This window comes from Bombus huntii, chromosome 14 (assembly GCF_024542735.1).
Source record: "Bombus huntii isolate Logan2020A chromosome 14, iyBomHunt1.1, whole genome shotgun sequence".
In the NCBI taxonomy this organism is placed as follows: domain Eukaryota; kingdom Metazoa; phylum Arthropoda; class Insecta; order Hymenoptera; family Apidae; genus Bombus; species Bombus huntii.
Window position 1 is genome coordinate 1,498,811 of NC_066251.1, and position 23,484 is coordinate 1,522,294.

Below are 23,484 nucleotides of genomic sequence, written 5' to 3' on the forward strand. Positions count from 1 at the left end.
TTCGAAGACAGGATGGACACACGAAGGATCCGAGAGAAGTCGAGGAGCCGAGTCGAGAAGAAGAACAGAAAAGGAACAAGATCCTAGATATCCCCCACCAGATGCAGAGGTGGTCCACGGAACCGCCTCCGCGATCTACCATCCAACGTTTGGTGCGTGTGCCAGACGTGTGCTCATCGTTTCTGCCTCTTTCGTACGGACCAACCTGTGTGGTGCTCGCTCCCTGAATGAACCTTCACATCCTCGTCGATCCGTGTTCGTCTTTCTTCTCTAGTCAGCCAGTCAGTCAGTTAGCTATCGGAGTTTCCTTGAACCGTCGCGGGTGCTATTTTCTATGCCATTTTTTTTTTTTTTTTCTTATTTTATAATCGACGCGATCGGATTACGACGATTAGAAACACGTCTTAAAGAATTCGAATTCGATACAGAGATCGTTGTTACACGGATGACGAGTAATCAGCGGTCGGAGTGCGAACCAAGGAAAAGAATAAATCGAATCGCGAACGTACCAAAACCCGTAAACGATATTTATCGTGCGAGATAAGAAGAAGGGCCGGTCGCTGAGAGAGTGGCGGAAATCGATGCGACGCCGATATACGGACTACCAGGAGGGACAAGGGTCGGTTTATGATAAATCACGGCACGATAACCTCGGATTAATTACTCGGTTCTTTTCTTCGTTTTCCTCGGTTCTTTACGATGCGCCTCTCGACGACGCGTTTTACGTGAAGAAAGAACAGTGTGCGCAGGATAGAGCGGCAGGCGGGCCGATAAGTTCGACGTTTCGGTGAAAGTCGTTGCTCGCGGTCGAACGCGACTGGTCGTGCTATCTACAAAAAGAAAAAGAAAAAGGACGTTCGTTCGACAAGGAAGAAGATCGTCCGTGTTACGAATGTGAATATCTACGATAAGTAATTGGAAATAACATCGAGGAAGATGGAAGCCCACCAAGGTGGCGGTTTATCGTCTGCTGCGACAGAAACGGAAGCTGGACCGTCGAGCAGCGAACGATGCGGCAACGAGCAATGCACCAGCACTCTGGACGATGCAGTGGGCAAGCTACTTCAAGGTTCGCTTCTCCCGTTTTGAAAGATTCGACGATTCTTTATTAGAGTTAAGAATGTTCCACGTTTACTCGTTTCTTGCTTCTCTTTCCTCTGCTCGCCTTTCTACGTCTACGTAATCTGAAAAATAGCAGCGGATACCGTCGGAGTCGATACAGGTCGGGCGAAGCTAGTTTTGGAAATATCAAGCGTAGAGCGGGAATTTGTCTTTTTCGGTTGTCGACCGTGTCGTACAGGGTTGCGAGTATCTCGAACGGGTCTCGCGTCTAAGGACACTTTAATTGGCGATGAAACTCGGCTCCTCAGATTTATCCCCGTGATACCGTAGCCGGATGGAGGGAAAATATGGGCGAGCATGATGGAAGAGGTAGGAAAGAAGGAGGAGCGACACGGAGAACCGAGGATCGAGGAGCGCGAAAAGACGATTTCGAGGAAGATTCGAGCGGCAGGTGCTGCGAACAGAGCGAAACCGCTGAACGTTTGCCACCGACACTAATTATGTTAGTACGAAATTAAATCTGAGACATCGACTCGAAAGGGTACCTCAGACAGAACACGGGAGAAGGTGGGGACCAAGAAGAGCGGTAGTAATGGGTGCCCGACGTGATTTACGAGGCGTCTCGTTGGAACTCCGCGTTCCCCGAACGTGTTTCGAAGAGGCAGAAGACGCGTCTTCGGACGAGACACGTCGAATCCATCGTTCTCTAATCGTCCAACCGTTTCATTCGTCTTTAAATCATCGCGTAACCAACCCGAATAGAAGAAGTAGTTGCTCGATACAAGTTACTCGATACACCCTGTAATCGCAAAACGTTGCACGAAACGCTCCCGCATCGCCTTATATCAACCGCACAACGATATCTGTGCGAAATATCACGGAGGAAGCGATAAAATTGCAATTTGATCGATCGATCGATTCGCAACATGGGAAACCAAACGTTCTCGTCAATCACCGAAGGTGACGATGCGTTCAACGGTATCCTCACTTGTTAACGAGACTATCTTCGTGGTAATGGGAGCTGATTTGTACAGTAGTTAATGTAGCAAGAGTGGACGACAGGTCGGCATTGACAAGCAAGATACCAAAGCACACCGGTTCATTCAGCGGGCTACAATCCCTTATTATGAACCATATTCTCCGTCTCCCCTGCGGAGCCATTCATCCTTTGGAAAAGTACGAAAGTTCTCGGCCAATCTCCTCCTCTTTCGCTCGATTAATCAATTCCACTCCACTTGTAGCTTCCCTATCTCTACTATCTTTGCGTACTTCGAAAGCACGTGTTTCCCCTCTCAATCTCGAGAACGTTCAAACTAAACGCGCGATTTTCCTCGAAAACGTTCTCGACTACCATCGCCGATAAACGTTCGCTGTTGCTGCCGTTTCGTTGGGTGCGCTTCGAGGAACACACAGTCGAACACGCGCGATTAGAAACGAAACTCGTTCGTTCCCAAGTCGTGTATATTTTTCGCGCGAAACTTTTTCTATTCCCGTCGCTTTCTAGGGTGTAAGCCCTGCCGAATTTCCATGAACATTGTCGTCCTGGTTGCTATCGGTGAAGACAGTAGCGAGAGGACCTCCAGCGAACGTTAAAGGAGCCGACAGAGAGACCGCATCGGTGAACCGTGTCCTTATGGTAATTAGCTACCACGAAATCTACGGCTCTTCACAGTTCGGATGCTCGTGGTGACGTTTCAACACGTGCATCTTCCTTCTCCTTAACCTTCCTTCCTATCTTCCTACTTCCTTCCCTCGTTAACGATCACCGATACACAGCGATTCGAAATAAATGTCTCGATGCTCGGCAGTCTTCTTTCTTTCTGACGGATCGAGTTGCACATATAATCGCTTACGACGATACATTTATAACAAGTTTTTATGAATATACGTTATGCGTATGAAAGAAATCTGAATATGTACAGAATAGAGTCCGCGGTCTAATAATAAGTCCGATTATTCTGTGCAAAGTTCAAGGTTGAATTTTAAGACGTTCAAGTTTAGGCGACTCAAATGACTCTACTTTGCTACAAATATCCGCAAATGTCCACTAACGATAAAGTACGTATACCGTTGATACAAAGAAAATGGCACGCGACCGATGAGACGATGAACGAAGCATGTTCGCGGAATATTCGATGTGTATCGGATATACGATGAGATTTCTTGGAATGGAAAACTCGAGGCGACCCAAATAACCTTTCTTTAGCCGGCGAATCGTTCGTAGGGGGATACCGAGAGGAAGTCGGTAATAATAATTAGTCTCTTAATGCGAACGAACGATCGATAGATAAAGACCACCACGTTCGGAACTTCTCGTTCGTTTGCAACTCGTAAAACTTTTCTGTCTGATGCTGCGTTCGTTCATGACTATGAATGATCGTTACGAGAAATATACGAAAGAAAAGAAGAATGGAAGAACGGGGAACACGCGCTAAAAGTATTAACGGTTTGGCCAACCAGAGATTAAGATTATTTCAAAGGAAACAGGTGTCGTTTTATCTCTCCCGTTCCTTTACGATTCAATTCCGCGCAAAGATAGGCTACGCAACTTCCGGCTACACAAATTCCCACTAAACACGGTGCCGTTTCCTCTTCTTCTTAACATTCGCCAAACGTTGCTCTTCTACCATTCGCGACATCAGAAAATTTGCCCTAGATCAGCGTTGTCGTTGTTCGGGTGTTTCAGACGTATATTCGCAACATTCTTTCATAGCAAGTAAATATACTGATATAACGGATGTAGCGAATAATGCTAATATCTATGGCCGCCGGTGTACGTGATATTCGTGATGAAAAATATTCCAAAGATCTATCTTCGTTTTTTCCAGGCTACGACTGGACCCTGCTTCCGGTCACTTCTCGCGCAGGAGGACGAAGAAGCGCTCACGTGAAACGTCCGATGAACGCGTTTATGGTTTGGGCTCAAGCGGCCAGACGCAGATTGGCGGATCAATATCCGCAGCTTCACAACGCCGAACTTTCGAAAACGTTAGGAAAACTGTGGAGGTATTTCGAGCTGACATTATCTATATACATTACCGTACGTCGTAGTGTCGCGAATCGAAGGTTAACTCTAGCGAATGTAACAGAATCCTAAGCGACGGTGAGAAACAACCGTTCATAGAGGAAGCTGAGAGACTGAGGAACGCGCACAAAAAGCAACATCCGCATTACAAGGTGACTGTCGACGATCGTTCTAACGACGATCGTTCCAGTTTAGTCCGCCGTCTAAAGTTAAATCGTAAAATGCCAATTACAGTATCAGCCGCGTCGACGGAAACCAAAATCGGAGGAACAAATGGGCATCGTGATGCATCGAGCTACTTTGTCCTCTCCAGGCACGTCTCTAGACTCTACCAACTCGTCCGACTGCACTTATCCTCGCCTATATCCAGATACCGGGATCAAAACGTACGACAGACCGACTTACCACGATAGCAAAACCAGCTACGATCTGTCGAGATCGGCTTGGTCCGCCGACACGAGCAAATACCCGGTCGATCATTCGATCGTAGAAAGCAAACCGTACGACGGTATCAGATACGAATCGAACGTAGCGGCGAAAAGCTACGTGGACGCCAAGTGCTACGAGACGGTCAAGTATCACGAGGTATCTACCGCTGCAAAATATCACGAGACGATTCCAAAGTATTCCGAGTTGCAAACGAAGCCTTACGATCTACCCAAATACCCGGAGAATCCCTTAAAATATCCCGCGGATGTTACCAGCCCGGGCAAATCATACGCGTGCGTACACAGCCAGTATTACTCCGCTCCAGAGGGATACACGATGCACGAGGAGAACGAATACCAAACGCAGGGAGTTTCGACCCATTCTTTCTATCCGTATATTTCCGCGTCTATGACGCAACCGCCTTATTACATGGGTCCTCGATAAATCGCTCTCGTGCGATGTGTTTTATTCAGGGACCGAAAATAACAGTTGTTTTCTATATTTTTACGGAAAATTTCCAAAAAAAAAAATGAATTTTTGCTTAAACAAAAAATTTTTAACAGATTAAATGATTTAAAATCGGTAATTTTTAGGTATTCTAGTTACGAATAACTATTATAAATGATTAACATTTTTTTTTTTTGGTTATCGATCATCATCATCGATGACGGAAATTATTTTAGATTACAGGTAATCGTTATGGACGATGAGAACATTTTTCGGTTATTGGTAACCATTACTGGTAACGCAGTTTGTTTTTTTATTACCGATAACCATTATCAATGACGGAACCTTCCTTTCTTAAGAATAACAAAATTTTAATCATTTATAATAATGATTAGTCCTGACCAAACTCATTTAGAATAAAATACGAATTCTTATACCATAACTTTCTCAATTTCGGTTACAACAATCATGGTCCCTGGTTTTATTCGTTCGCGTAATTCTGCGCCCGAGATGAGCGTGCGCGCCAGTGTGTGGGCATCGATAGTTTGTTAGACCGCTTAGTACTGTCTTTTCTTTCTTTGCTATTTATTTTTTTGGCAACAATGCGATGAAATAAACAAATAAATAAACGAACAAATATCTTGTCAGCATCTAGTTTGATGAAGAAATACGAGTTGCCTATATGTACAGTATAATTCACTCTCTATTATTTATTAGTAGACTGCGAATATTTATACCGATTCAAATTTTTATAAATACAACGATGCAGATTCTAAACAGAGATTCTTTCGCCTACTAAGTATCCTATTCTCGATATTTTTGCATCTTCAAATTTCACAAAAATGCATAAACATCCGCAGTCTATCATACACCACCACCATTTCTAAAACCGCCATCAATCCTACATTCACCTATCGAACACACGCGCTACTTTATGTTTTATACATATGTGTGTGTGTGTGTGTGTGTGTGCGCGCGCGCGCGCGTGCATGTGTGTGTGTGTAAATAAATTAAATCTAGAAATGAAAAGTCTGCATTGAAATAGAAAGCAGAAATAAATAATAAATTGTGCGCTACTTCGTCGATTACAAATATCACGGGCCGACTAGTAAGTTTGCTTCGATACAAAATTTCCTAAATAATTCTTAATCGTCGAAATCCTCAACAACAATCGTATGTATGTACAAAACATTAACAAACAATCAAATAATATAAATAAGAAGGCAAAAAACGAAAGAAAGAGAAATGGAGGACGAAAGAGAGAGATACGTACTTTTGAGTGGGTGCAGTACAAGCATACGTACATGTTCGCAAAGAAATCAGCAACTCGTACATATTTGACTCTCACGAATCTGTACCGACTTAGAGGTCGCGATTTATCACAGCAGCTAATTCATTTATTTGATCCCTATTGGCATGCATAAACGCTTTAGCGCTCCATATCATTTCAGCCAAAATCTCGTCGCTTTTTTCATCCATGGCGATATCCTGGGATAGTTGAGGATTAAACCTGTAGTAAGGCACTCCGATCATGGAACACCAATTTCTGGCACGATCAACGATCCTTCCGTCGCTTGCTGTTGCTTGATCCACCAATAGTACCGCGAGGACCGATATTCCCATCGCAAACTTTGCGGTATCCCATAAACTATCGGGCCGAAATATGTCGATATCTTTCAATGGACTAGAAGGTATGAGACCAGTGCCAAGAGAAACGACCAAAGACAAGGGGACCGCATTCTCTCCGCATCCAGAAGCCTTTAAAGCGAGATTGTATTCGTGAATTTCAGTCATGGCATCCAAAGTCGGGTTATTCGCTATCAATCCACCATCCAGAAATTTTCCGAACGCTCGAAAATACGAAGGAGCTGCCCCGGTTGCTCTCGCTGCGTGCCAAAGCAATTGTTCGCTCGATGACGAAGCGAGAGACGTCGAGGTCTCTGGATGCTCGAGTAACGTACTAGGTGCATCGTAATTACGAAACAAATAAAGGTCGACAGGCTTTCTATCAGCCAATACAGCAGTGATCATTATCTTGGGTTTCTTGATATCCGACATCACCGTATTAACACCTAGGCAATCTTTTAATACTTTCTCCAAACCGTCGCTGTTGTACGGGCGATTACCGACAAAAGCTTCCTCTTTCATGCGGAAATACAGTGCCTGACATTCTCGCAAGGACTTGCCAGCAGCTAGACCAAGAGTCAAGATTCCACCTGTAGAAGTGCCCGCGATCCAGTCGAAGCACTCTACGATAGGTTTCTGCAGGATCGACTCGATCTCCAATAACATTTGTACAAGAACCAAACCACGAATTCCTCCTCCATCTAGACAAAGAAGTCGACCACCTTTTATTTTCTGGTTTTCTTGCATAGCCATCTTGTCCATCCCAGAAACATGTAACATTTGATCCAACACTGTACGCGGTACAGCCCTTGGTGGTTGCTGCGGTGCGAGACCATTATAATTTTCGTTAAACTTGCAGCCTTTGTTACAATCTGACATTTCTGGTGGACAACGTTTAGCGCCTACCGCATCTAGAATATACAAAATTTTCTGACCCTCGTTGTTATCGATATTCACACGATGCCGTGACGTTTCCGACTTCCAATTTTTTGCATCAATGTCTGCTCCGAAAGCGATCAGCGACTGCACTATTGCCACTGTACCATCGGAAACCGCTAAATGCAGCGGTGTATTGCCATCCTTGTCGACGATATTTACAGAACACATATGACTTAACAAAGCCACTACGCATGATAATCGTTTCCTCATTGCCATGATGTGCAACGCCGTACGGCCGTCGAAATTCAAAGCATCTATATCGCAATTACTTTCTATTAGAGCATTAATCACCTCCCTGCTCAGTGACCAATGCAATGGCGTACCGCCAAATTTCATGTCATCGGCATGAAGAACATTTGGTTTACTGTGCAAGAAATCTCCTACGTAACTAGGACTAGAAGGTTCACCTTCGGCAGCAGGAATGTTCACATCCGCTCCAATTAAAAGAAGAGCTTTAACGCATTCGGGCTTATTATTCAAACAAGCGACATGCATCGGTGTATGTCCATTACTGTTACGACTATTTAAACTGTTTGGAAGATCACCTCCAAGGGCTAAAATTATTTCTTTAGTAGATTTGGCTGCATAATGATAGACGGTATTTGCGCTATAATCCAGATGCTCCAATGAACTTTTAGCTTCGATCAACATTTGCACTGTACGCAGATTATTTGTTTGCACCGCGACTTGCAAAGGAGACACTCCTGTTTCTGTATCTCCACTGTTCAACTGACTATTTACATCAGCATGGGTAAAGGCGTTATAAAGAGCAAAATGAGCTGCCAAATGTGCCAGTGTCCATGTTGGATGTTCCATCAAAGTATCACATAATTTCTGAATCTTATTCACATTACACATCTGTATAAATAAATTACTGATAATCATGGTTTCTACACAGATTGCAAAAAATCATGAAATTTTGGAAATAATTACCTCGCGACAAATTTGAACAAGTACTGGAACCTTATCCTTATACACAATAAAATGTGTTGCGATATCTGCATTATCTTCTGATCTATATAAACTGAAACAATAAATTTTAATTATTTGAAATAATAAATAATATATAAATAACTTTCATACTACATCACTTATAGTAGAAAAAAGAAAGCAACGTATATGAAGATACCTACCTATATGCTTGATGCAATGTTTCTGTACAAGGCCTATGAAGAACAATTTCATATTTTCTTTCATTTTCACCTGGACCATAAAGTACGATACCATCCTCGCGGCATTCAATATGTCGATTACTATAATTTTCAGGCTTGACTTCTTGAACTATGTTCGGCGGTATATCCTGAAATACGATATTCCGGAGAACGTTGCTAGCGATCGTTCCAAGCCAAGTCATGATGGATAATTTAGGTTATCAGTGAAAACTGTCACTACACCTTCTTAACTGACTATCAGTATAATCAAACGAATTAACAAGTTATATAAAATCGCAATGATCATTTCTCCGAAACCGTGATTATGACGTGTCGTCAACGCTGGGAAAAACACGTAAAAAAATCCCCCGCAGTAGTCGATCTCACTCTGATCCAATAACGAGCATAAGCATGAAATGGTGTAAACGGCGTCAATGTAAACAAAAATTTTTGAAACACTGCTAACGTATCGCCTATAATACGTAATACCCTAATTGTATGTTACGAATACGAAAATTTGATGCAGATAGTACAATCACGATTACCACAATACTCTGTTAGAGAAAATAGTATAATACTATAATTATCGCAACATATACATACATATTATTTGCTATCTTCTATGCTACATTTTCCTTTCGTTAATGAAGCTATGGTTATTAAGTTTTTAATACAATGTGCTTAGGAAAGTAAATTTTTTTAAGTTTGAAATGAAATAATAAGATAAAATCTGTTCTTTTTTTCAAGTCAGTTCATCAACATCAGGTTGATATTTAACCTTCGCATTTAGATATATCATTGTCACGGCACCATATCATTGGTACATATACGCAATGCCATTGTTTTCAAATAAATTCTCCCCCAAAAAGACCCCTACAAGAAAAGTAGGAGTTTTCTTAGCGAACAAAGATTTCAGTCCGAAACGTATAGAAAAAGAACTGGGACCTAATGTTGGTCCTATACATTTAAAATTAGGAGACCAAGAAACTGTCTTTGAATCTGGTTCGTGGATCCCAGGTAAATTCACAATGAAAAATATTTTTTAAGCGATCTGTTAATATGATACGGAACTTATATTGTTTCAGAATCTGGTAAAATCGGAAGCACGTACAAAGAAAATGAGAAATTAAAAAAGGAAGTAAAAAGATTGGAAGATGAAAACAACTTATTAAAGCTAAAATTTGAAGTACTTCTTGATATGGTTATTAATGCTTTGTTTCTTATCAAAATACATAATATTTAATACAGCATCTAACATCTTATTTTCATATAAAAATTACCATTTGTTTTATTTCATTTTTTACAGTTGACACAAACAACAGCAGAATATTATTCACAGAAGGAAGAACTAGATAGACTAAAACAGAAATTACCATACAAGAACAGAGATTCTTGATATAAAGAGCACATTATCATAATTCATCCTTTCTTTTACATATCGAATTAAACAAATGTGTTCATATAGCTATATGATGTATCTTGTATGATGTATTCAAAATCTTGTACTTAATTTATTATTAATTTATACATTTGTACATATATAGTATATATTCATATATATTCAACTATAATCTTGTACTTAATCACTCTATTCTTAATTTATATATATACATGTATATTTATGTTATTATATTCTAAAGCACATTGTATATTTTAGAAAGTGATCGTATGGAATACAAAAAGACAATTACATTTCTGTCATTATACTGAGTTTTTGTATTTGTACTGACACCATATACTCTTCTCTTTTAATCCATTGCATTCTCGGAACAAGTCCTTCTTGTATGCCCTGGGAATAAAATCATATACCATAACGTAAATAATACATTCCACATCAGAACATTATATACAATAGAACACAAACCTTCTGTACCGCAGATTCCACACTTTCTTTTACCAGTAGCAATGTGACGTCTTTTTGATAAATTTTTCTCTTCTCTAAATGTTCCTTTATTTTGTCCTCCAGACCCATTATATGTATTTCCACCGTTTTCATCCGCCCATTGAAAGAATTTGCAACATTCGTTTATACTCTTAGGGCATGAGTAAAAAGGACGTCCCTTATTTGGACCATCTTTCTGTACAATCCGCCTGCAATCCGTATACAAATAATGATTTTTTCTAGATATTAAAAATGTCAAAAGAGTTTAGTTGCATATTTGCTTACTGTATTGCGTTTTGATTACAATGGCATTTAATGTCATTGTGTGATAACGTAAGATCATCTTGATAACTATTAACATGAACACTTGATCTAGTGCTTGTACTGGCAACGAACATCTGGTTTGAACTACTATTTGTATTATTTTGCATTTGCTGAGTATTGTCTTCTGATGCCCAAAGAAAAAAGTTACAACTATTTTGACGCTTCGCACATTTGTAAAATATCCTTCCTAAAATGTCGTGAAACAACGTTATAATAAGTCATATTTAATGAAAAATGCTTTATAAGTGTCTAAGGCGCTTGTACCATGATTTGGTCCTTCTTTCTTTACTGTTAATCGAATCGCGTTTTCATGGCAATTACACATAATAATAGCATCGTCATCGATGTTACCCCATGTTTTTTGTTCATTTCTAATTAACCTTTGATCATTATTTGAAGAATTGACATTATTAGCATCGATCCATGTATTATTCTTTGAAACATTTTGTCTTTTAACATTTCTTGATCTGCTTGTATAACGATCATCGTTCTCATTTCGCATGGACCCTATAGATGCGTTGCTTTCAGATAAACTCCTGTTTTCAGCGTTTGAAGATGGATGAGTTACAGTGTTCCCTATTGAAGATGAATTTGAGACAATAGTCCTGTTAAATGTACTGTGGTAACCAGACTCTTGACTTTTAATACATTCGTTCTTTATATTTAATGCTTCGTTAAACATAGGATCACAACCACCTATGCAAGTTGTATAATCAGTACCATAAATGGGGAAAACGTTTCTCAATAGTTTAAATTTTAATTTACGAATATTTCCTATACACTAAAAATAATAATTTTAATTATATAGATATCATAATATATCATATAATAATTATAAATATTGTGTAACATATAATGTTTACTTCTGAACAAACTTCATCCAAAACTTCGACATGTTCAATAATCTGAGGTAACCAAATTACATTATTACATGTTGGAAACGACATGCAACCAATGTACTTTCCCGTGCCTTGCTTTCTATCTTTAAGGATCATATCCGAGTTGCATTTCGGACACTTAAAGATAATTTTTTGAGGTGGATGACTAATTTCTACCTGTGTATTACTCGGTCGTTCATCGAGGTAATCGGCTAAAGCAATATCGATTAAATTAGCACGTTCTACCGTTAGTTTAAATAGATCACGATATTTCTTTAGTTGAATTTCCAAAACATCATTCGGACTTTTTTGTCCATCACATATCCTAGACGCAAATGTAAACAATTAAAATTCAATTGAAATATTCAGATGTTCTTTTTGTTGTTAAGAAGAAAATAAAAGATCGACGTACAATTTAAGATCCTTTTCGAGTTCAGCTCTTAAGTTTGGTTTTGACATTTCAAATCCCATGTTATCATAACCCATTACCAATCCAATCCCAAGTTTTCCAGGTATCAGATACTTTTCATCTATCAAACCCACGTAATGACGCGATTTTATTGTATCTATATGCTCTGCATGAGTAGCATCGGTACCAATACCGTACTTATCCATTAAACTGATCAAATCAGCTTCAGTCAACAATTGTGGGGGACTTGTTTTTTCCTCTACTATATCTATGCTGGTTGGTTGGAAAACTTGTCCTTCTTGATATATATGAATTTCTTTGTCATTCCATTTTTCATATATGTACACATTTAAATAATTCTTTTCAATAATTTGTAGACCATTAGCAGCAAATTTTTCACCAGCTATATCGATCTCTACCGTTGTTTCTTGGCCTACCGCATCACACGATAAACAAGCCAAAAAGTGTCGAACCACAAATTCATAAACTTTGGCTTCATTGCCTATCATTAAATAATTTATCATAAATTAACGGCAGAATATTTTTCGTTAACAAGTATTTATTAAGTGTTAAATTTGTGTGCATACCATTTAAACCATCAGCATATTTTATTGGATGTATTGGAGGATGTGCTTGATCGCTTTTCTTGCCTTGTCTAGGAGTCAATCCCTTTTCTAATAATTGCTGTGCAAAATTGCCCCATGCTGAATTGTTTACTTGTTGATTCACCAATGGAACTAAATTTAATTCTTTTGGAAATATATTTGTTTCTGTACGTGGGTAACTAATCAAACCTTGAGTATATAATTTTTCCGCAATTCTCATAGTGTCCTTTGCGCTTAAATGAAGTTTACGAGAGCCTTGCTTTTCCAGCTCCTAGATATATTTAACGTAATTAAATAAATTGCATTGTATCTTTTCTTACTGAAATTACTACTTTATTACTTACAATTGTGTCCAGTGGTAGTGGTCTCCACTTATTCTTAGGTTTACTTAATACTTTTTTAACAGTAGCCATAGGCTGTTCCAAACATATATCCAAAAATACTTCACAAGGCAATTTTTCAAATAGTGTTCCTCTTGCCCATCTAAATTCCACAGAAATATTATCACGGATATCCATTACTTTTATCTTCCAGTATGGTTCTGACTTAAATCGTTTTATGGCTAAAAATCTTTCAACTACAAATCCTAATGTAGGAAACTGACAGCTACCATAACTAATCAGCATATCAGCCAGAGTCCTGGGAAATACTTGTTTCAGTCTCAGTGTTTGAAATCTTGTAAATGCAGCACCTGCAATGTTGTTCCTCTTATATTTAAGTTCATAGGTATATGATGTTATTATGGATATTTTTTAAATACCTATTCTTAGATCCAATTCACTTCGTACATCAACAGCATCACTAATTGCTTTATCTGGCTCACATAAATTTTGAAGAGCTCTATTTACAGATGCTTGTGTAATCTCAGAAAATTTTGCTCTATTAAATAACATATATATATTATTACATGAAAGAAGATACAATTTCATGGATAACATATTTGATAAATACCTATATATACGAATATTAGGCTTAATTGCACGACAGACTTGAATAATTTCAAAACCTATATTCTCTCCTTCACGATCACAATCAGTCCAAATAATTAATGCACCACATCTCTGTACTTCCCTTTCCAAAGTTTTTTTAATCTTAATAGAATTCTCTTCCGAACATTGCTTTATTACAGGTGCATCAAATAAACTTAATGGATGACAACCTTGCCATTTACGATATGCCCCAACAAACTCATAATTTAATAAATGACCAGATACAGAAGTCATGATCATTTCGCAATTTTGATTCCATAAATATGAGTTAAATTCATAAATTTTATTATATGTCGATAATCCTTCTCTCTAAAAATAATATAAAGCAAAAATATTATTCATGTAAAAATTTTGTACATTTGTCATATATTTCAATTAAAGTAACTTTTCAAATACCCGTTTAGAAGAGCCACGAGACAAATAGCCCGCGATACTTTTTGCGGCATCGTTCTTTTCCGCAACGTTGAGAACTTTCATAACCGTAAAAGAACTTTTAAATCTTATAAAAAACTGATAATATTGTTTTGATTCATATAAACTTAACTGTGCAGTATTAAATACCTTTGTAACAAACAACATCACGTAATATGTACAGTAGGTTTTCATTCCAATGGGGTTATAAATTATTGTATTTAATAACTTTACAAGATATCATCGTATTAAAATAAAAAATGTAGCTGTCATCTTATTTACCTATTTTTTAATAAAAATCGGCAAGTACAATAACTCATATATTTTTATATTCTTTCTTATTACATTAAATACAACACACAACAAAATTAACTTTCAATTGCCGCCCTTAACATTGTTTGACTACTTCAGCTGGTTAAGCAATGTATGAAACTTCTTCACTTAATAATTCCTATTGAAAGAAAATTGCGTACAACTCAATAGGTATCAGTCAAATTGAATGTCGTAATTTAATGAAATCTTTACGTATTGGGATGTGTAATTTGTAACAGATTAAAAATGATAGAATACACATCGTTTAGGAAGAACAGTGACATTTTTATTGCAAACGTTGCAAGTATGCCGATGCAAGAAGAAAAGAACTGGAAGTAGCAGTAGACATTTTCAATATTTTGCACAGTAATTTTGGATTTTGTGCATCTTTATCAGAGCATGAGTAAGTAAACGATGTTATTATGTAAGTAATATTATCCAGTTTATGAAATTAGATTAAATTTTTTAAAGTAAAACTTTTTATATGTTCAATATTAAATATTCCCAATGACACATTCCGCACTTTCGATGTAGTCTTTTATTTTTGCTCTGTCATTTTACCATTTATTGTTCTTTCTTAATGTTTCATATTTAATAATTCTACAACTTTTAACTCCTCTTGGTTGTATTTTAATAATTTAAATACATTTATGCATACGACCTTGTAACCATTATTATTACGTTATATAGGAAATATATATTCTGCATTTTTACTATACAATTTTTTGAACATTTTCCTTTCAGAAAATTGATCGTTGCTTTAGTCAGTTATTTTAAACAAAACCAAACATGACGGAGGACATGTCAGGAGCAGACATCTGCAGAGTTTGTAGATCTGAAGGTCTTGCAGATAGGCCTCTCTTTCATCCCTGTATCTGTACAGGCAGTATTAAATGGATACATCAGGAATGTTTAGTACAATGGATGCGATATTCGCGTAAAGAATATTGTGAGCTTTGCGGATATCGCTTTTCTTTTACACCGATTTATAGCCCAGATATGCCACGTCGTTTACCGTTAAGAGATGTTATTGGGGGATTATTTTCCAACATTGTAACAGCAGTAAAATATTGGTTACATTATACCTTGGTTGCAATAGCATGGTTAGGAGTTGTTCCACTGACAGCTTGCCGAACTTACAGGGCATTATTCAGTGGTCCTCTAGACCTGGTTCGAGTAAATACTTTCTTATAACTTTAAAATATATCTAAATTTTTAATACTTTGTGTCAAAAAATGAAGTACCCATATCTTTTGTTCACAGATACTGACATTACCAATGGATATGTTATCTCCTGAAAATATATCATCAGATGTATTTCATGGATGCTTTGTGGTAACTTGTACTCTGTTTGCATTTATCGGTTTAGTATGGCTAAGAGAACAAATTTTACATGCTGGTGGTCCTGATTGGCTTGATCGAGATAATGTACAATTGCCCCCAGTCGACAATCCACCACCTAACTTAGAGATTCCCATGCAACAGTTTCAAGAGCAAAGAGCTCTTCAACAAGAAATTCAAGATAATAATAATGTACCACCCTTTGCTGATGAACCACCAATTTTACCAGAAAATTCAGACAATGATAATGTAGAAAATGTGGAAGGACATAGGGTAGAAGAAAATAATTTACCAAATAATCAAAGAATCAATGAAGTTGAAGGAATTGGTAGAGACGTTGAGCCACACGCTGTTCCCAGAAGCGCTGATCAACAAATAGAACAACCTGTCGAACCGCATGTAGTAGTACCTCGAAATGTAGAACCACTGGTTCCACCAAGGGATGCAGAACAACCTGCAGCACCTAGAGACGAATTGGGTATAGATGGTGAACAAGCAAACGCGAGAGTTGGGGAGGGGTGGAGGGATCAAGCCCAGGGTCAGGCTCAAGGAGAAGATGAGGAAGCAAACTGGAATCCATTAGAGTGGGATAGGCCCGCGGAGGAGTTAACTTGGGAGCGCCTTTTAGGCTTAGATGGATCCCTTGTTTTTCTTGGACACGTATTTTGGGTCGTTTCATTAAATACGCTATTTATTATGGTACGCTTTGCTTATATGTTTTAAATTGTAAATATAAGACGAAATAATCAATTTTTGTCATACAAAATGCAATGTTCTTATTTTCAGGTTTTCGCTTTTTATCCGTACTATGTCGGTAGTTTTGCAATAGCATTGCTAGATCTACAAGAATATGCAGCTGCTTCACACTTTGAAGGATTAGTAACTACATTATGTGGTTATTGTGTTACTGGAGTAGGGCTAGTGGTCCTTCATACATTAGCAGCACCTTTAGGTTTCCAACGTTCTCAACGATTATTGGGCTTATGTTACGTTATAGTAAAGGTTTCTTTACTTTCGGTCGTTGAGATAGGAGTACTTCCTCTAGTTTGTGGTTGGTGGTTAGACATTTGTTCATTAGCAATGTTCGACGCCACACTTCGAGACAGGGAATCTTCGTTTAAACTAGCCCCTGGTACTTCAATGTTCTTACATTGGTTGGTGGGAATGATTTATATATACTACTTTGCTTCATTCATTCTGTTATTACGAGAAGTCTTACGGCCAGGAGTACTTTGGTTCTTAAGAAATTTAAATGATCCCGACTTTTCTCCTATACAAGAAATGATACATCTTCCAATTTTAAGACATGTTAGAAGGCTCGTAGCATCTGCAGTGATATTTGGAACTGCTATTTTATTAATGCTATGGTTACCTGTGAAACTCTTAAGATGGGCGTGGCCAGGATTTTTGCCATATACCGTGACTATTCAGAGCGAAGCTCAGGTAAGAAGTTAATTATTAGTTAAAAGAGAAAATTAAAAATTCCTCTTACTAACAATTGTGATGTATTACTTTATTTGTTTCTTTATTTTTAAATTAGATCAGCGAATTGTCTTTAGAACTGCTATTACTGCAAGTTATTCTTCCTGCATTATTGGAGCAATCTCATACACGTACATGGTTAAAAGCCCTAATAAGAGGGTGGTGTCGAGTGGTAGCCTGGATGTTAGATCTCCAATCGTATCTTTTAAGAGAACAAACTGAAGATCCAGGGCCGGCCGTAATTGAGGAACCGCAACATCCTGATTTAGGAGCGGCGCATCAAGCGCTGTTACAAAGAGGAGGACCAACAGGTTTCCAACCGTATATCAGACCACGCTGGTTTCCTGCTCGTCTAATTGGCCTTCTGTTTTGTGTTTGCGTTTCTCTTGTTATCGCTAGTTTAATTGCAATGATTCTTCCTGTTTGGCTTGGACGCAGAGTTATGGCATTGTGGATGGTCGGAGCTCCGGCTCCATCTCCACCAGTATTACCACCTGCCTTAAGTGGGTCTGGTAAGTTCGCTTTTTAAAGTATGAAATGCTTATCCATCTTTCCTGTCGACATACTTGGATATCTACTTCCTCCCAAATTATCCTTCTGATTATAGCGTTGTTTTTAATATTTCAGATACCAACGAAGCCGCAGTTGCTTTATCTGGACGAGTACATGAATTATACACCATAGCTTGCGGAATGTACGTATGTTGGGCAGCAGCAAGAGGATTAGCCTTAGCATTTTCTTGGTTGCCTCGTGGTCGAAGAGCTCTTTTAGATAGAATAAAACATTGGGCGATCATAGGTGTTAAAGCATCAGTAGCATTTTTCTTACTTATTGGCCTAATACCGCTTTTGTTTGGTCTTCTTCTTGAACTAGTCGTTGTTGTACCATTGCGTGTACCGCTAGAACAAAATCCTATTTTGTTTATCTGGCAAGATTGGGCCCTAGGTGTATTGTACACAAAAATAGCGACCGCTATAATTATGATGGGACCGGATTGGAGAATTCGTCTTGCAATTGAACGAGCATACAACGATGGTATTAGGGAAATAGATTTGAAATTCATCGTTACAGAATTAGCAGCACCGGTAATATGTTGTTTCGGTCTTGCTTTAGCTGTTCCCTATGCTGTAGCTTACGGAATAGTCCCACTTTTAATCACGAATCTACAAACACAAATTCTAATTGCTAGACATTTGTATCCTTTCCTGTTATTAGTACACTTAATATGTATTGTTATTTACTTTCAAATTCGACAGTTCAAAAAGCTTTATGAACATATAAAAAATGATAAATATCTTGTTGGTCAGAGACTTGTAAATTATGAACATCAAAATAAGTCTCAATCGTAAAAACAGTAACAATCACATGCATTAACCTAATATATCTAGTATAAGTTTTCCTCGACGGCAACAAGAATTTAATAGAAGATTCTTTAATGTACATTCTCTATCACACTTGATCTAAAAAATGCAGATACTAACTTATATTAATTATACTTTAATTCTTAGTATTATAATTTATTAGCGTAAGCGATACGAAATAAATTAAAAAGACTGTTATTCAATGTGTCGCTTTCTTGTTTTAATGCGGATACTTACATTCTATTACACATTGTCGATACTTTTGATCTGAATTACAAAAATATATTGTTCAAAAACGGTAATGAATATTTTGCACGGTTAACGACTATATGTCATTTTGTAGAGCCCAAGATTCCCGTTATCCTTTTGTTACTGATCAAACCAACAACTTTTGAAATATACCATAAACTGTAATTTTTGACTTTAAAATATTCAATGTACAAAGCTTTATAACTCTTCAATAAATTCTAAGAAAATAAGTTTCAAAGTACATACTGCTATGAAAGTAAAGTTACATTTTAATTGAGAACTCGTTAGTGACAAAATAACACGATCATGCTCTATTGTAAAAAACTGATGTTTAAAACGATTAATTTGAATGAAAGTAAGAAATATTTATACTTTCTTAAAATAAAGAAAATCATATTTCCTGAGAAACTTGTCATTTTTCTTTCTTTTAGTTAATCATGCAAAAGTTATCATTTAATTGTGTAAATATAATTACATAAAAAAATAACAGAATACTAACAGATCTGAATTACTTCCACAATTATGTTTCTTTTCGTATGCAAATAAAATATATGCTTTGCACATGGTATACATGACTTTATGTACAGATATGAAGCTAAATATAAATAAGGGCTATTTATTTGTATATGTAATAATCGTTCAGCGATTAATGTAACTGTACGATTACAAGTATGTAAAAATGTTACCACAATGTACATTAATATGTAATTGAAATAAATAATGTTCTTGCGAAACGTCCGATATATTTTTTCTATCAATTAAAAATACATCTATCAGATGAAGAAATTTTTATCATTAAATTAACATTTCACGTTCATATTAAAAATGTATAACATATAAATGTACAATAAAATAATGTACATATATATAAATATATAATATATATAAATATTTTTATAATGGTCGTCTTTAAATTTAATTTACAGCAAAATACCATTATATTTCTATTCCCTGAGTCGGTGGTAAAAGAGTGCCAATTAATTGAAAAGATTCTGGATGCTTTTCGACTCTCAAATGCAATAAAGTAAAAACATTTATTACCTGAAAAACGTCAGGTAAATTATATTGTTCATACTGTCGTATAAGCTGTTATTATACTTAGATAATATACACAACATTAATACACTTCTTTATATTACCTGAGTAATAGCAGGTTGTTTCCAAGAGATGTTTATCGTTGGAATGGAACATTCCGAAGAATATTCGACGAGTGCCAAATTTTCTAAGTGCGTGAAGGAAACCCTTAATTTTATACCAAATTGACACAATATAATATTTATCAAACTTTCGTGTACACTGAACACGATACCCATTGTAACAATAGGACCCTTTAAATCTATCAAATACGTAAAATACAATTCGTTACTTCGCTCTTGTGCCATTTTTGCATTATATTTCTTTATATTACAATTTGCCGCTATTCTGTCTTGGTAGAAACCATATAAAAATATTAAAAATATTTCATTTGTACATGTTACTAATGCTAATTAATTATTCCAGTCTTTTCCTAACTAACTTACGATTTGCAAAGACTTTTAGTCCATTCTTTAGGCATGTCTATATTTCTTAAAGTTGAATAAAGTAAACGATGTACAACACAATCGGAATATCGTCTAATTGGGGACGTAAAATGCGTATAAACCGATATGTTTAAAGCATAATGTCTCAATTCCTCCTCTGCTTTCACTGTAGACGAACATATGTAGGTAGCTCGCTAAGAATGTAGAGAGTGATTTCAATTTTTATACATGTATTAAGAAGTTCTTCAAAACTAAAAAAAAAAATCATACAGTCATAGCTCTGGAACAAAGATTGTTGACAACCATCATCCTATATTTCATTATTATTCTTCTTTCATCGTCTTCAGTTTCTAATGCTTCTTCACAATGTTTCATACTAGCGTGCAAAGATCTAGACGATTTAATGTCTAAATGAATGCCAAATTTTTGCAGCATTTCTTGCGTCATACTTAAAATACGTTTTGAGGGCTCTCTATGGTTGCGTAATAGAGCAGTCTCCGGAATTACATTGTATAAGTGTGTAGCAACTGTCATATTAGCTAACAACATAAACTCTTCTATAAGTCTAAAATATAATGTATATGTATATACATATAAAAATACATATATGTATATGTATATACGTATATGCACATTTATATCATAATTTATGAATAGTACAACTTTAAAAATACTAAAAATACCTGTTACTATCTTGCTGTTCTTCTATATTGTACGATATTGGTAAACCCGTAATTCTATCAACCCTGACACATAATTTTGGTTGATCTATTAGTAGCGCACCATTTTGAAATCTTCTCTTACGCATTTGAATAGCTAAATTGTGTAAAATGTTTACTTTTGTTGACAAATCATTAAGCTTGTAATTTCCATCTATATTTATAGAGTTATCTGGCCAATTATATTCTGGATTTTCAATCATTTTCTGAACATGCTGGTAAGACATTTGACAGCATGATCTTATTACAGTTTTAGCAAAACGATAATTAACAACTCTTGCATCTTGCGTCATTTCCCAAATAACAGAAAAAGCCAATTTATCTTGACCAGGTGACAAAGAACATACTTGACATAATTCTTTTGGTAACATGTGATATACGTTATCTGCCATATATATAGTTGTAGCTCGTTTTGAAACCTGAATATCCAATGGAGATAAGAATTCTACATAATGAGTAACATCTGATATATGCACACCAATCTAGAAAAAGAAGAATATATATATATACACACATATACATATAAACAAATAGACAAACAAATGAAGTATACTCTCTGGAGATAACTCTACAGAACGGTGTAATTACTTCATAATTTCCATTTTCCAAAGGTTTGCAAGAGACTGAGTCATCTAAGTCAACAGCAGTATCAGGATCGATAGTAAATATACATTCATCTTTCCAGTCCTCTCTGTCTTTAATATCATTTTCTGTTAAAGAATAGTCACTACTTGGAAGTTCCTTCGTTACATCTAGGCTATAAGGTGTAACATCTAAATCATATTCAAGTAATATTGCATTTGATTCTGCTTTTATATCGCCAATACTTCCAATTATTTTTTCAATTTTCCTGTATACCATGTAAGTGAGTATATTATTTCAACAATCATTGAAGCTTCTACTTGTTTAGATTTATAAATTTTTATCATACCCAACTGCAAACTTTGGCTTTCTCCAGTCAGTTATAACAACCAAATATAATATGTCTTTATAATTTTGACACACACCAAACTGTTGCAAGGATTTCTTACTTATCTTAACTAATGGTACACGACGATCTCTGGGATAAAAAAGTTTACCATTTTCTTTGAAGTATCCAATTGTTCTTCTTGGATGTATTTTCTCTCGTATATAAACAACAACACCTGTTTTTTGATTGTATCCTTGATGCATTTTCCATTTTTCTGGCTGATTTATACGTGCTACAACAAAATCACCATCAAAAGCTCGATTTCTATCCCTTAAGCCAATAATTAATAGATCGCATTGATCATCAGAGAAAGATAAATAAGCATATTCACGATTCCAGGGATTGACACGTAACTGCCCTTCTATGTATTGTGTTTCATTGGAATTTTCATTTCTTAAAAGTTTGTCAATTTCTGTTTCAGGAATATATTGTGGAAATGTATCTTTTTCTTTTGGGACTTTAGCTTTCCGAGCTTTGATTTCTTCTTTATTTTCCCCTTCTTTTCCCTTTTCATTATCAACAAGCACTGGTTGTTCATTAAAAATTTCCCTTTTAGATATCTGTCTATTTTTGTTTTTATTAGCCTTGTGATAAAATTTTTTAACTTTTCTAGGCTGATTTTGTGTAACAAGATCTGAAGAAACTGATCTTCCTGACATGATTCCTACTTTGAAAGTACTATTCACTTATACATATGCGAAAATTAATTACTGTCAATTTATCATACATAATTATTAATTTTTAACGTCACAAGTATTAAAAATATTATATTTCGATGGACTACGAATACATATGTTCATAAAGCACTTACGTATGAAAAGAACTATCAAATTTTGGTTGTATTTTAAAAATGTTAACAGGTCATATGTTTCTAAAAATAAGATTCCAACGATAAGAAAGCTGCATTATTTTTTTTAGATATTTAATATCTCTTATAACAACGGGCTATAAACTTAATAAAAATATAAATCCCGACTTAGAGTCGAAACAATAGTATCATCGTTCACTTGATGTTGAGTATTTGTCAGATTCGGTAGCATCTTAAAACGATACATATCTCGCATTTATACTATTTGTGATTTAATTCTTCGGTTCTTTCCGCTTTTATTCATTTTAATTAATAACAAACTTATTCTATCATTATTTCCCCACGTTTTATCGCTATATTCTTGAAACTTTGAAATAAAGTATGTTTTACAAAATCCGGATTACCACTCATACAACGGACAACTATTAACAGCTATCTTAAATTAAAAAAATTTAACGTTCAATCGGTTATTCAAAAATATGGCAATAATGCCACAGAACCACATAGGGAGATTTATTTGTAAATGTTGGCAGAATTTTGTTCGT

The 23,484-nt window shown here is 36.3% G+C and overlaps 6 protein-coding genes across 12 annotated transcripts; 3 read left to right on the top strand and 3 right to left on the bottom strand.

Annotated features, from left to right (window-relative positions):
- Positions 1 to 168: 168 nt before the first annotated feature.
- Positions 169 to 5,930, top strand: LOC126873167 (transcription factor SOX-10-like). Its single transcript, XM_050633772.1, has 4 exons — positions 169 to 1,069; positions 3,891 to 4,068; positions 4,152 to 4,239; positions 4,322 to 5,930. The coding sequence occupies exons 1-4, from the start codon at positions 937 to 939 to the stop codon at positions 4,958 to 4,960; spliced, it is 1,038 nt and encodes a 345-aa protein (XP_050489729.1). The 5' UTR covers positions 169 to 936; the 3' UTR covers positions 4,961 to 5,930.
- LOC126873151 (85/88 kDa calcium-independent phospholipase A2) lies at positions 5,525 to 9,484 on the bottom strand. Its single transcript, XM_050633730.1, has 3 exons — positions 8,662 to 9,484; positions 8,462 to 8,552; positions 5,525 to 8,386 (listed from the first exon to the last, which is right to left on the bottom strand). The coding sequence occupies exons 1-3, from the start codon at positions 8,880 to 8,882 to the stop codon at positions 6,326 to 6,328; spliced, it is 2,373 nt and encodes a 790-aa protein (XP_050489687.1). The 5' UTR covers positions 8,883 to 9,484; the 3' UTR covers positions 5,525 to 6,325.
- A 25-nt stretch (positions 9,485 to 9,509) lies between these two features.
- Positions 9,510 to 10,380, top strand: LOC126873170 (protein chibby homolog 1). The gene is made up of 3 exons (XM_050633778.1): positions 9,510 to 9,696; positions 9,765 to 9,880; positions 9,986 to 10,380. The coding sequence occupies exons 1-3, from the start codon at positions 9,513 to 9,515 to the stop codon at positions 10,073 to 10,075; spliced, it is 390 nt and encodes a 129-aa protein (XP_050489735.1). The 5' UTR covers positions 9,510 to 9,512; the 3' UTR covers positions 10,076 to 10,380.
- Positions 10,169 to 14,610, bottom strand: LOC126873149 (DNA topoisomerase 3-alpha). 3 transcript variants are annotated; one of them, XM_050633725.1, is made up of 12 exons: positions 14,460 to 14,610; positions 14,163 to 14,327; positions 13,729 to 14,075; positions 13,538 to 13,656; positions 13,122 to 13,468; positions 12,760 to 13,048; positions 12,176 to 12,674; positions 11,749 to 12,088; positions 11,150 to 11,666; positions 10,847 to 11,072; positions 10,544 to 10,770; positions 10,169 to 10,468 (listed from the first exon to the last, which is right to left on the bottom strand). In XM_050633725.1, the coding sequence occupies exons 2-12, from the start codon at positions 14,241 to 14,243 to the stop codon at positions 10,428 to 10,430; spliced, it is 3,033 nt and encodes a 1,010-aa protein (XP_050489682.1). In that variant the 5' UTR covers positions 14,244 to 14,327; positions 14,460 to 14,610; the 3' UTR covers positions 10,169 to 10,427. The 3 variants fall into 3 exon arrangements, with proteins under 3 accessions (XP_050489682.1, XP_050489683.1, XP_050489681.1); XM_050633726.1 differs by lacking the exon at positions 14,163 to 14,327 and having other exon boundaries at positions 14,460 to 14,577; XM_050633724.1 differs by having other exon boundaries at positions 14,163 to 14,573.
- Positions 14,611 to 14,660: 50 nt separating this feature from the next.
- Positions 14,661 to 19,656, top strand: LOC126873150 (E3 ubiquitin-protein ligase MARCHF6). 2 transcript variants are annotated; one of them, XM_050633727.1, is made up of 6 exons: positions 14,661 to 14,892; positions 15,234 to 15,665; positions 15,753 to 16,529; positions 16,617 to 17,273; positions 17,371 to 17,824; positions 17,940 to 19,656. In XM_050633727.1, the coding sequence occupies exons 2-6, from the start codon at positions 15,279 to 15,281 to the stop codon at positions 18,659 to 18,661; spliced, it is 2,997 nt and encodes a 998-aa protein (XP_050489684.1). In that variant the 5' UTR covers positions 14,661 to 14,892; positions 15,234 to 15,278; the 3' UTR covers positions 18,662 to 19,656. The 2 variants fall into 2 exon arrangements, with proteins under 2 accessions (XP_050489684.1, XP_050489685.1); XM_050633728.1 differs by having other exon boundaries at positions 15,234 to 15,659.
- On the bottom strand, positions 19,646 to 23,369 carry LOC126873153 (DIS3-like exonuclease 2). Of its 4 annotated transcripts, none has more exons than XM_050633739.1 (8): positions 22,943 to 23,368; positions 22,093 to 22,363; positions 21,750 to 22,011; positions 21,126 to 21,643; positions 20,713 to 21,007; positions 20,443 to 20,636; positions 20,062 to 20,344; positions 19,646 to 19,963 (listed from the first exon to the last, which is right to left on the bottom strand). In XM_050633739.1, the coding sequence occupies exons 2-8, from the start codon at positions 22,332 to 22,334 to the stop codon at positions 19,859 to 19,861; spliced, it is 1,899 nt and encodes a 632-aa protein (XP_050489696.1). In that variant the 5' UTR covers positions 22,335 to 22,363; positions 22,943 to 23,368; the 3' UTR covers positions 19,646 to 19,858. The 4 variants fall into 4 exon arrangements, with proteins under 4 accessions (XP_050489696.1, XP_050489694.1, XP_050489693.1 ...); XM_050633737.1 differs by having other exon boundaries at positions 22,463 to 23,368; XM_050633736.1 differs by having other exon boundaries at positions 22,093 to 23,368.
- Between the last annotated feature and the right edge of the window lie 115 nt (positions 23,370 to 23,484).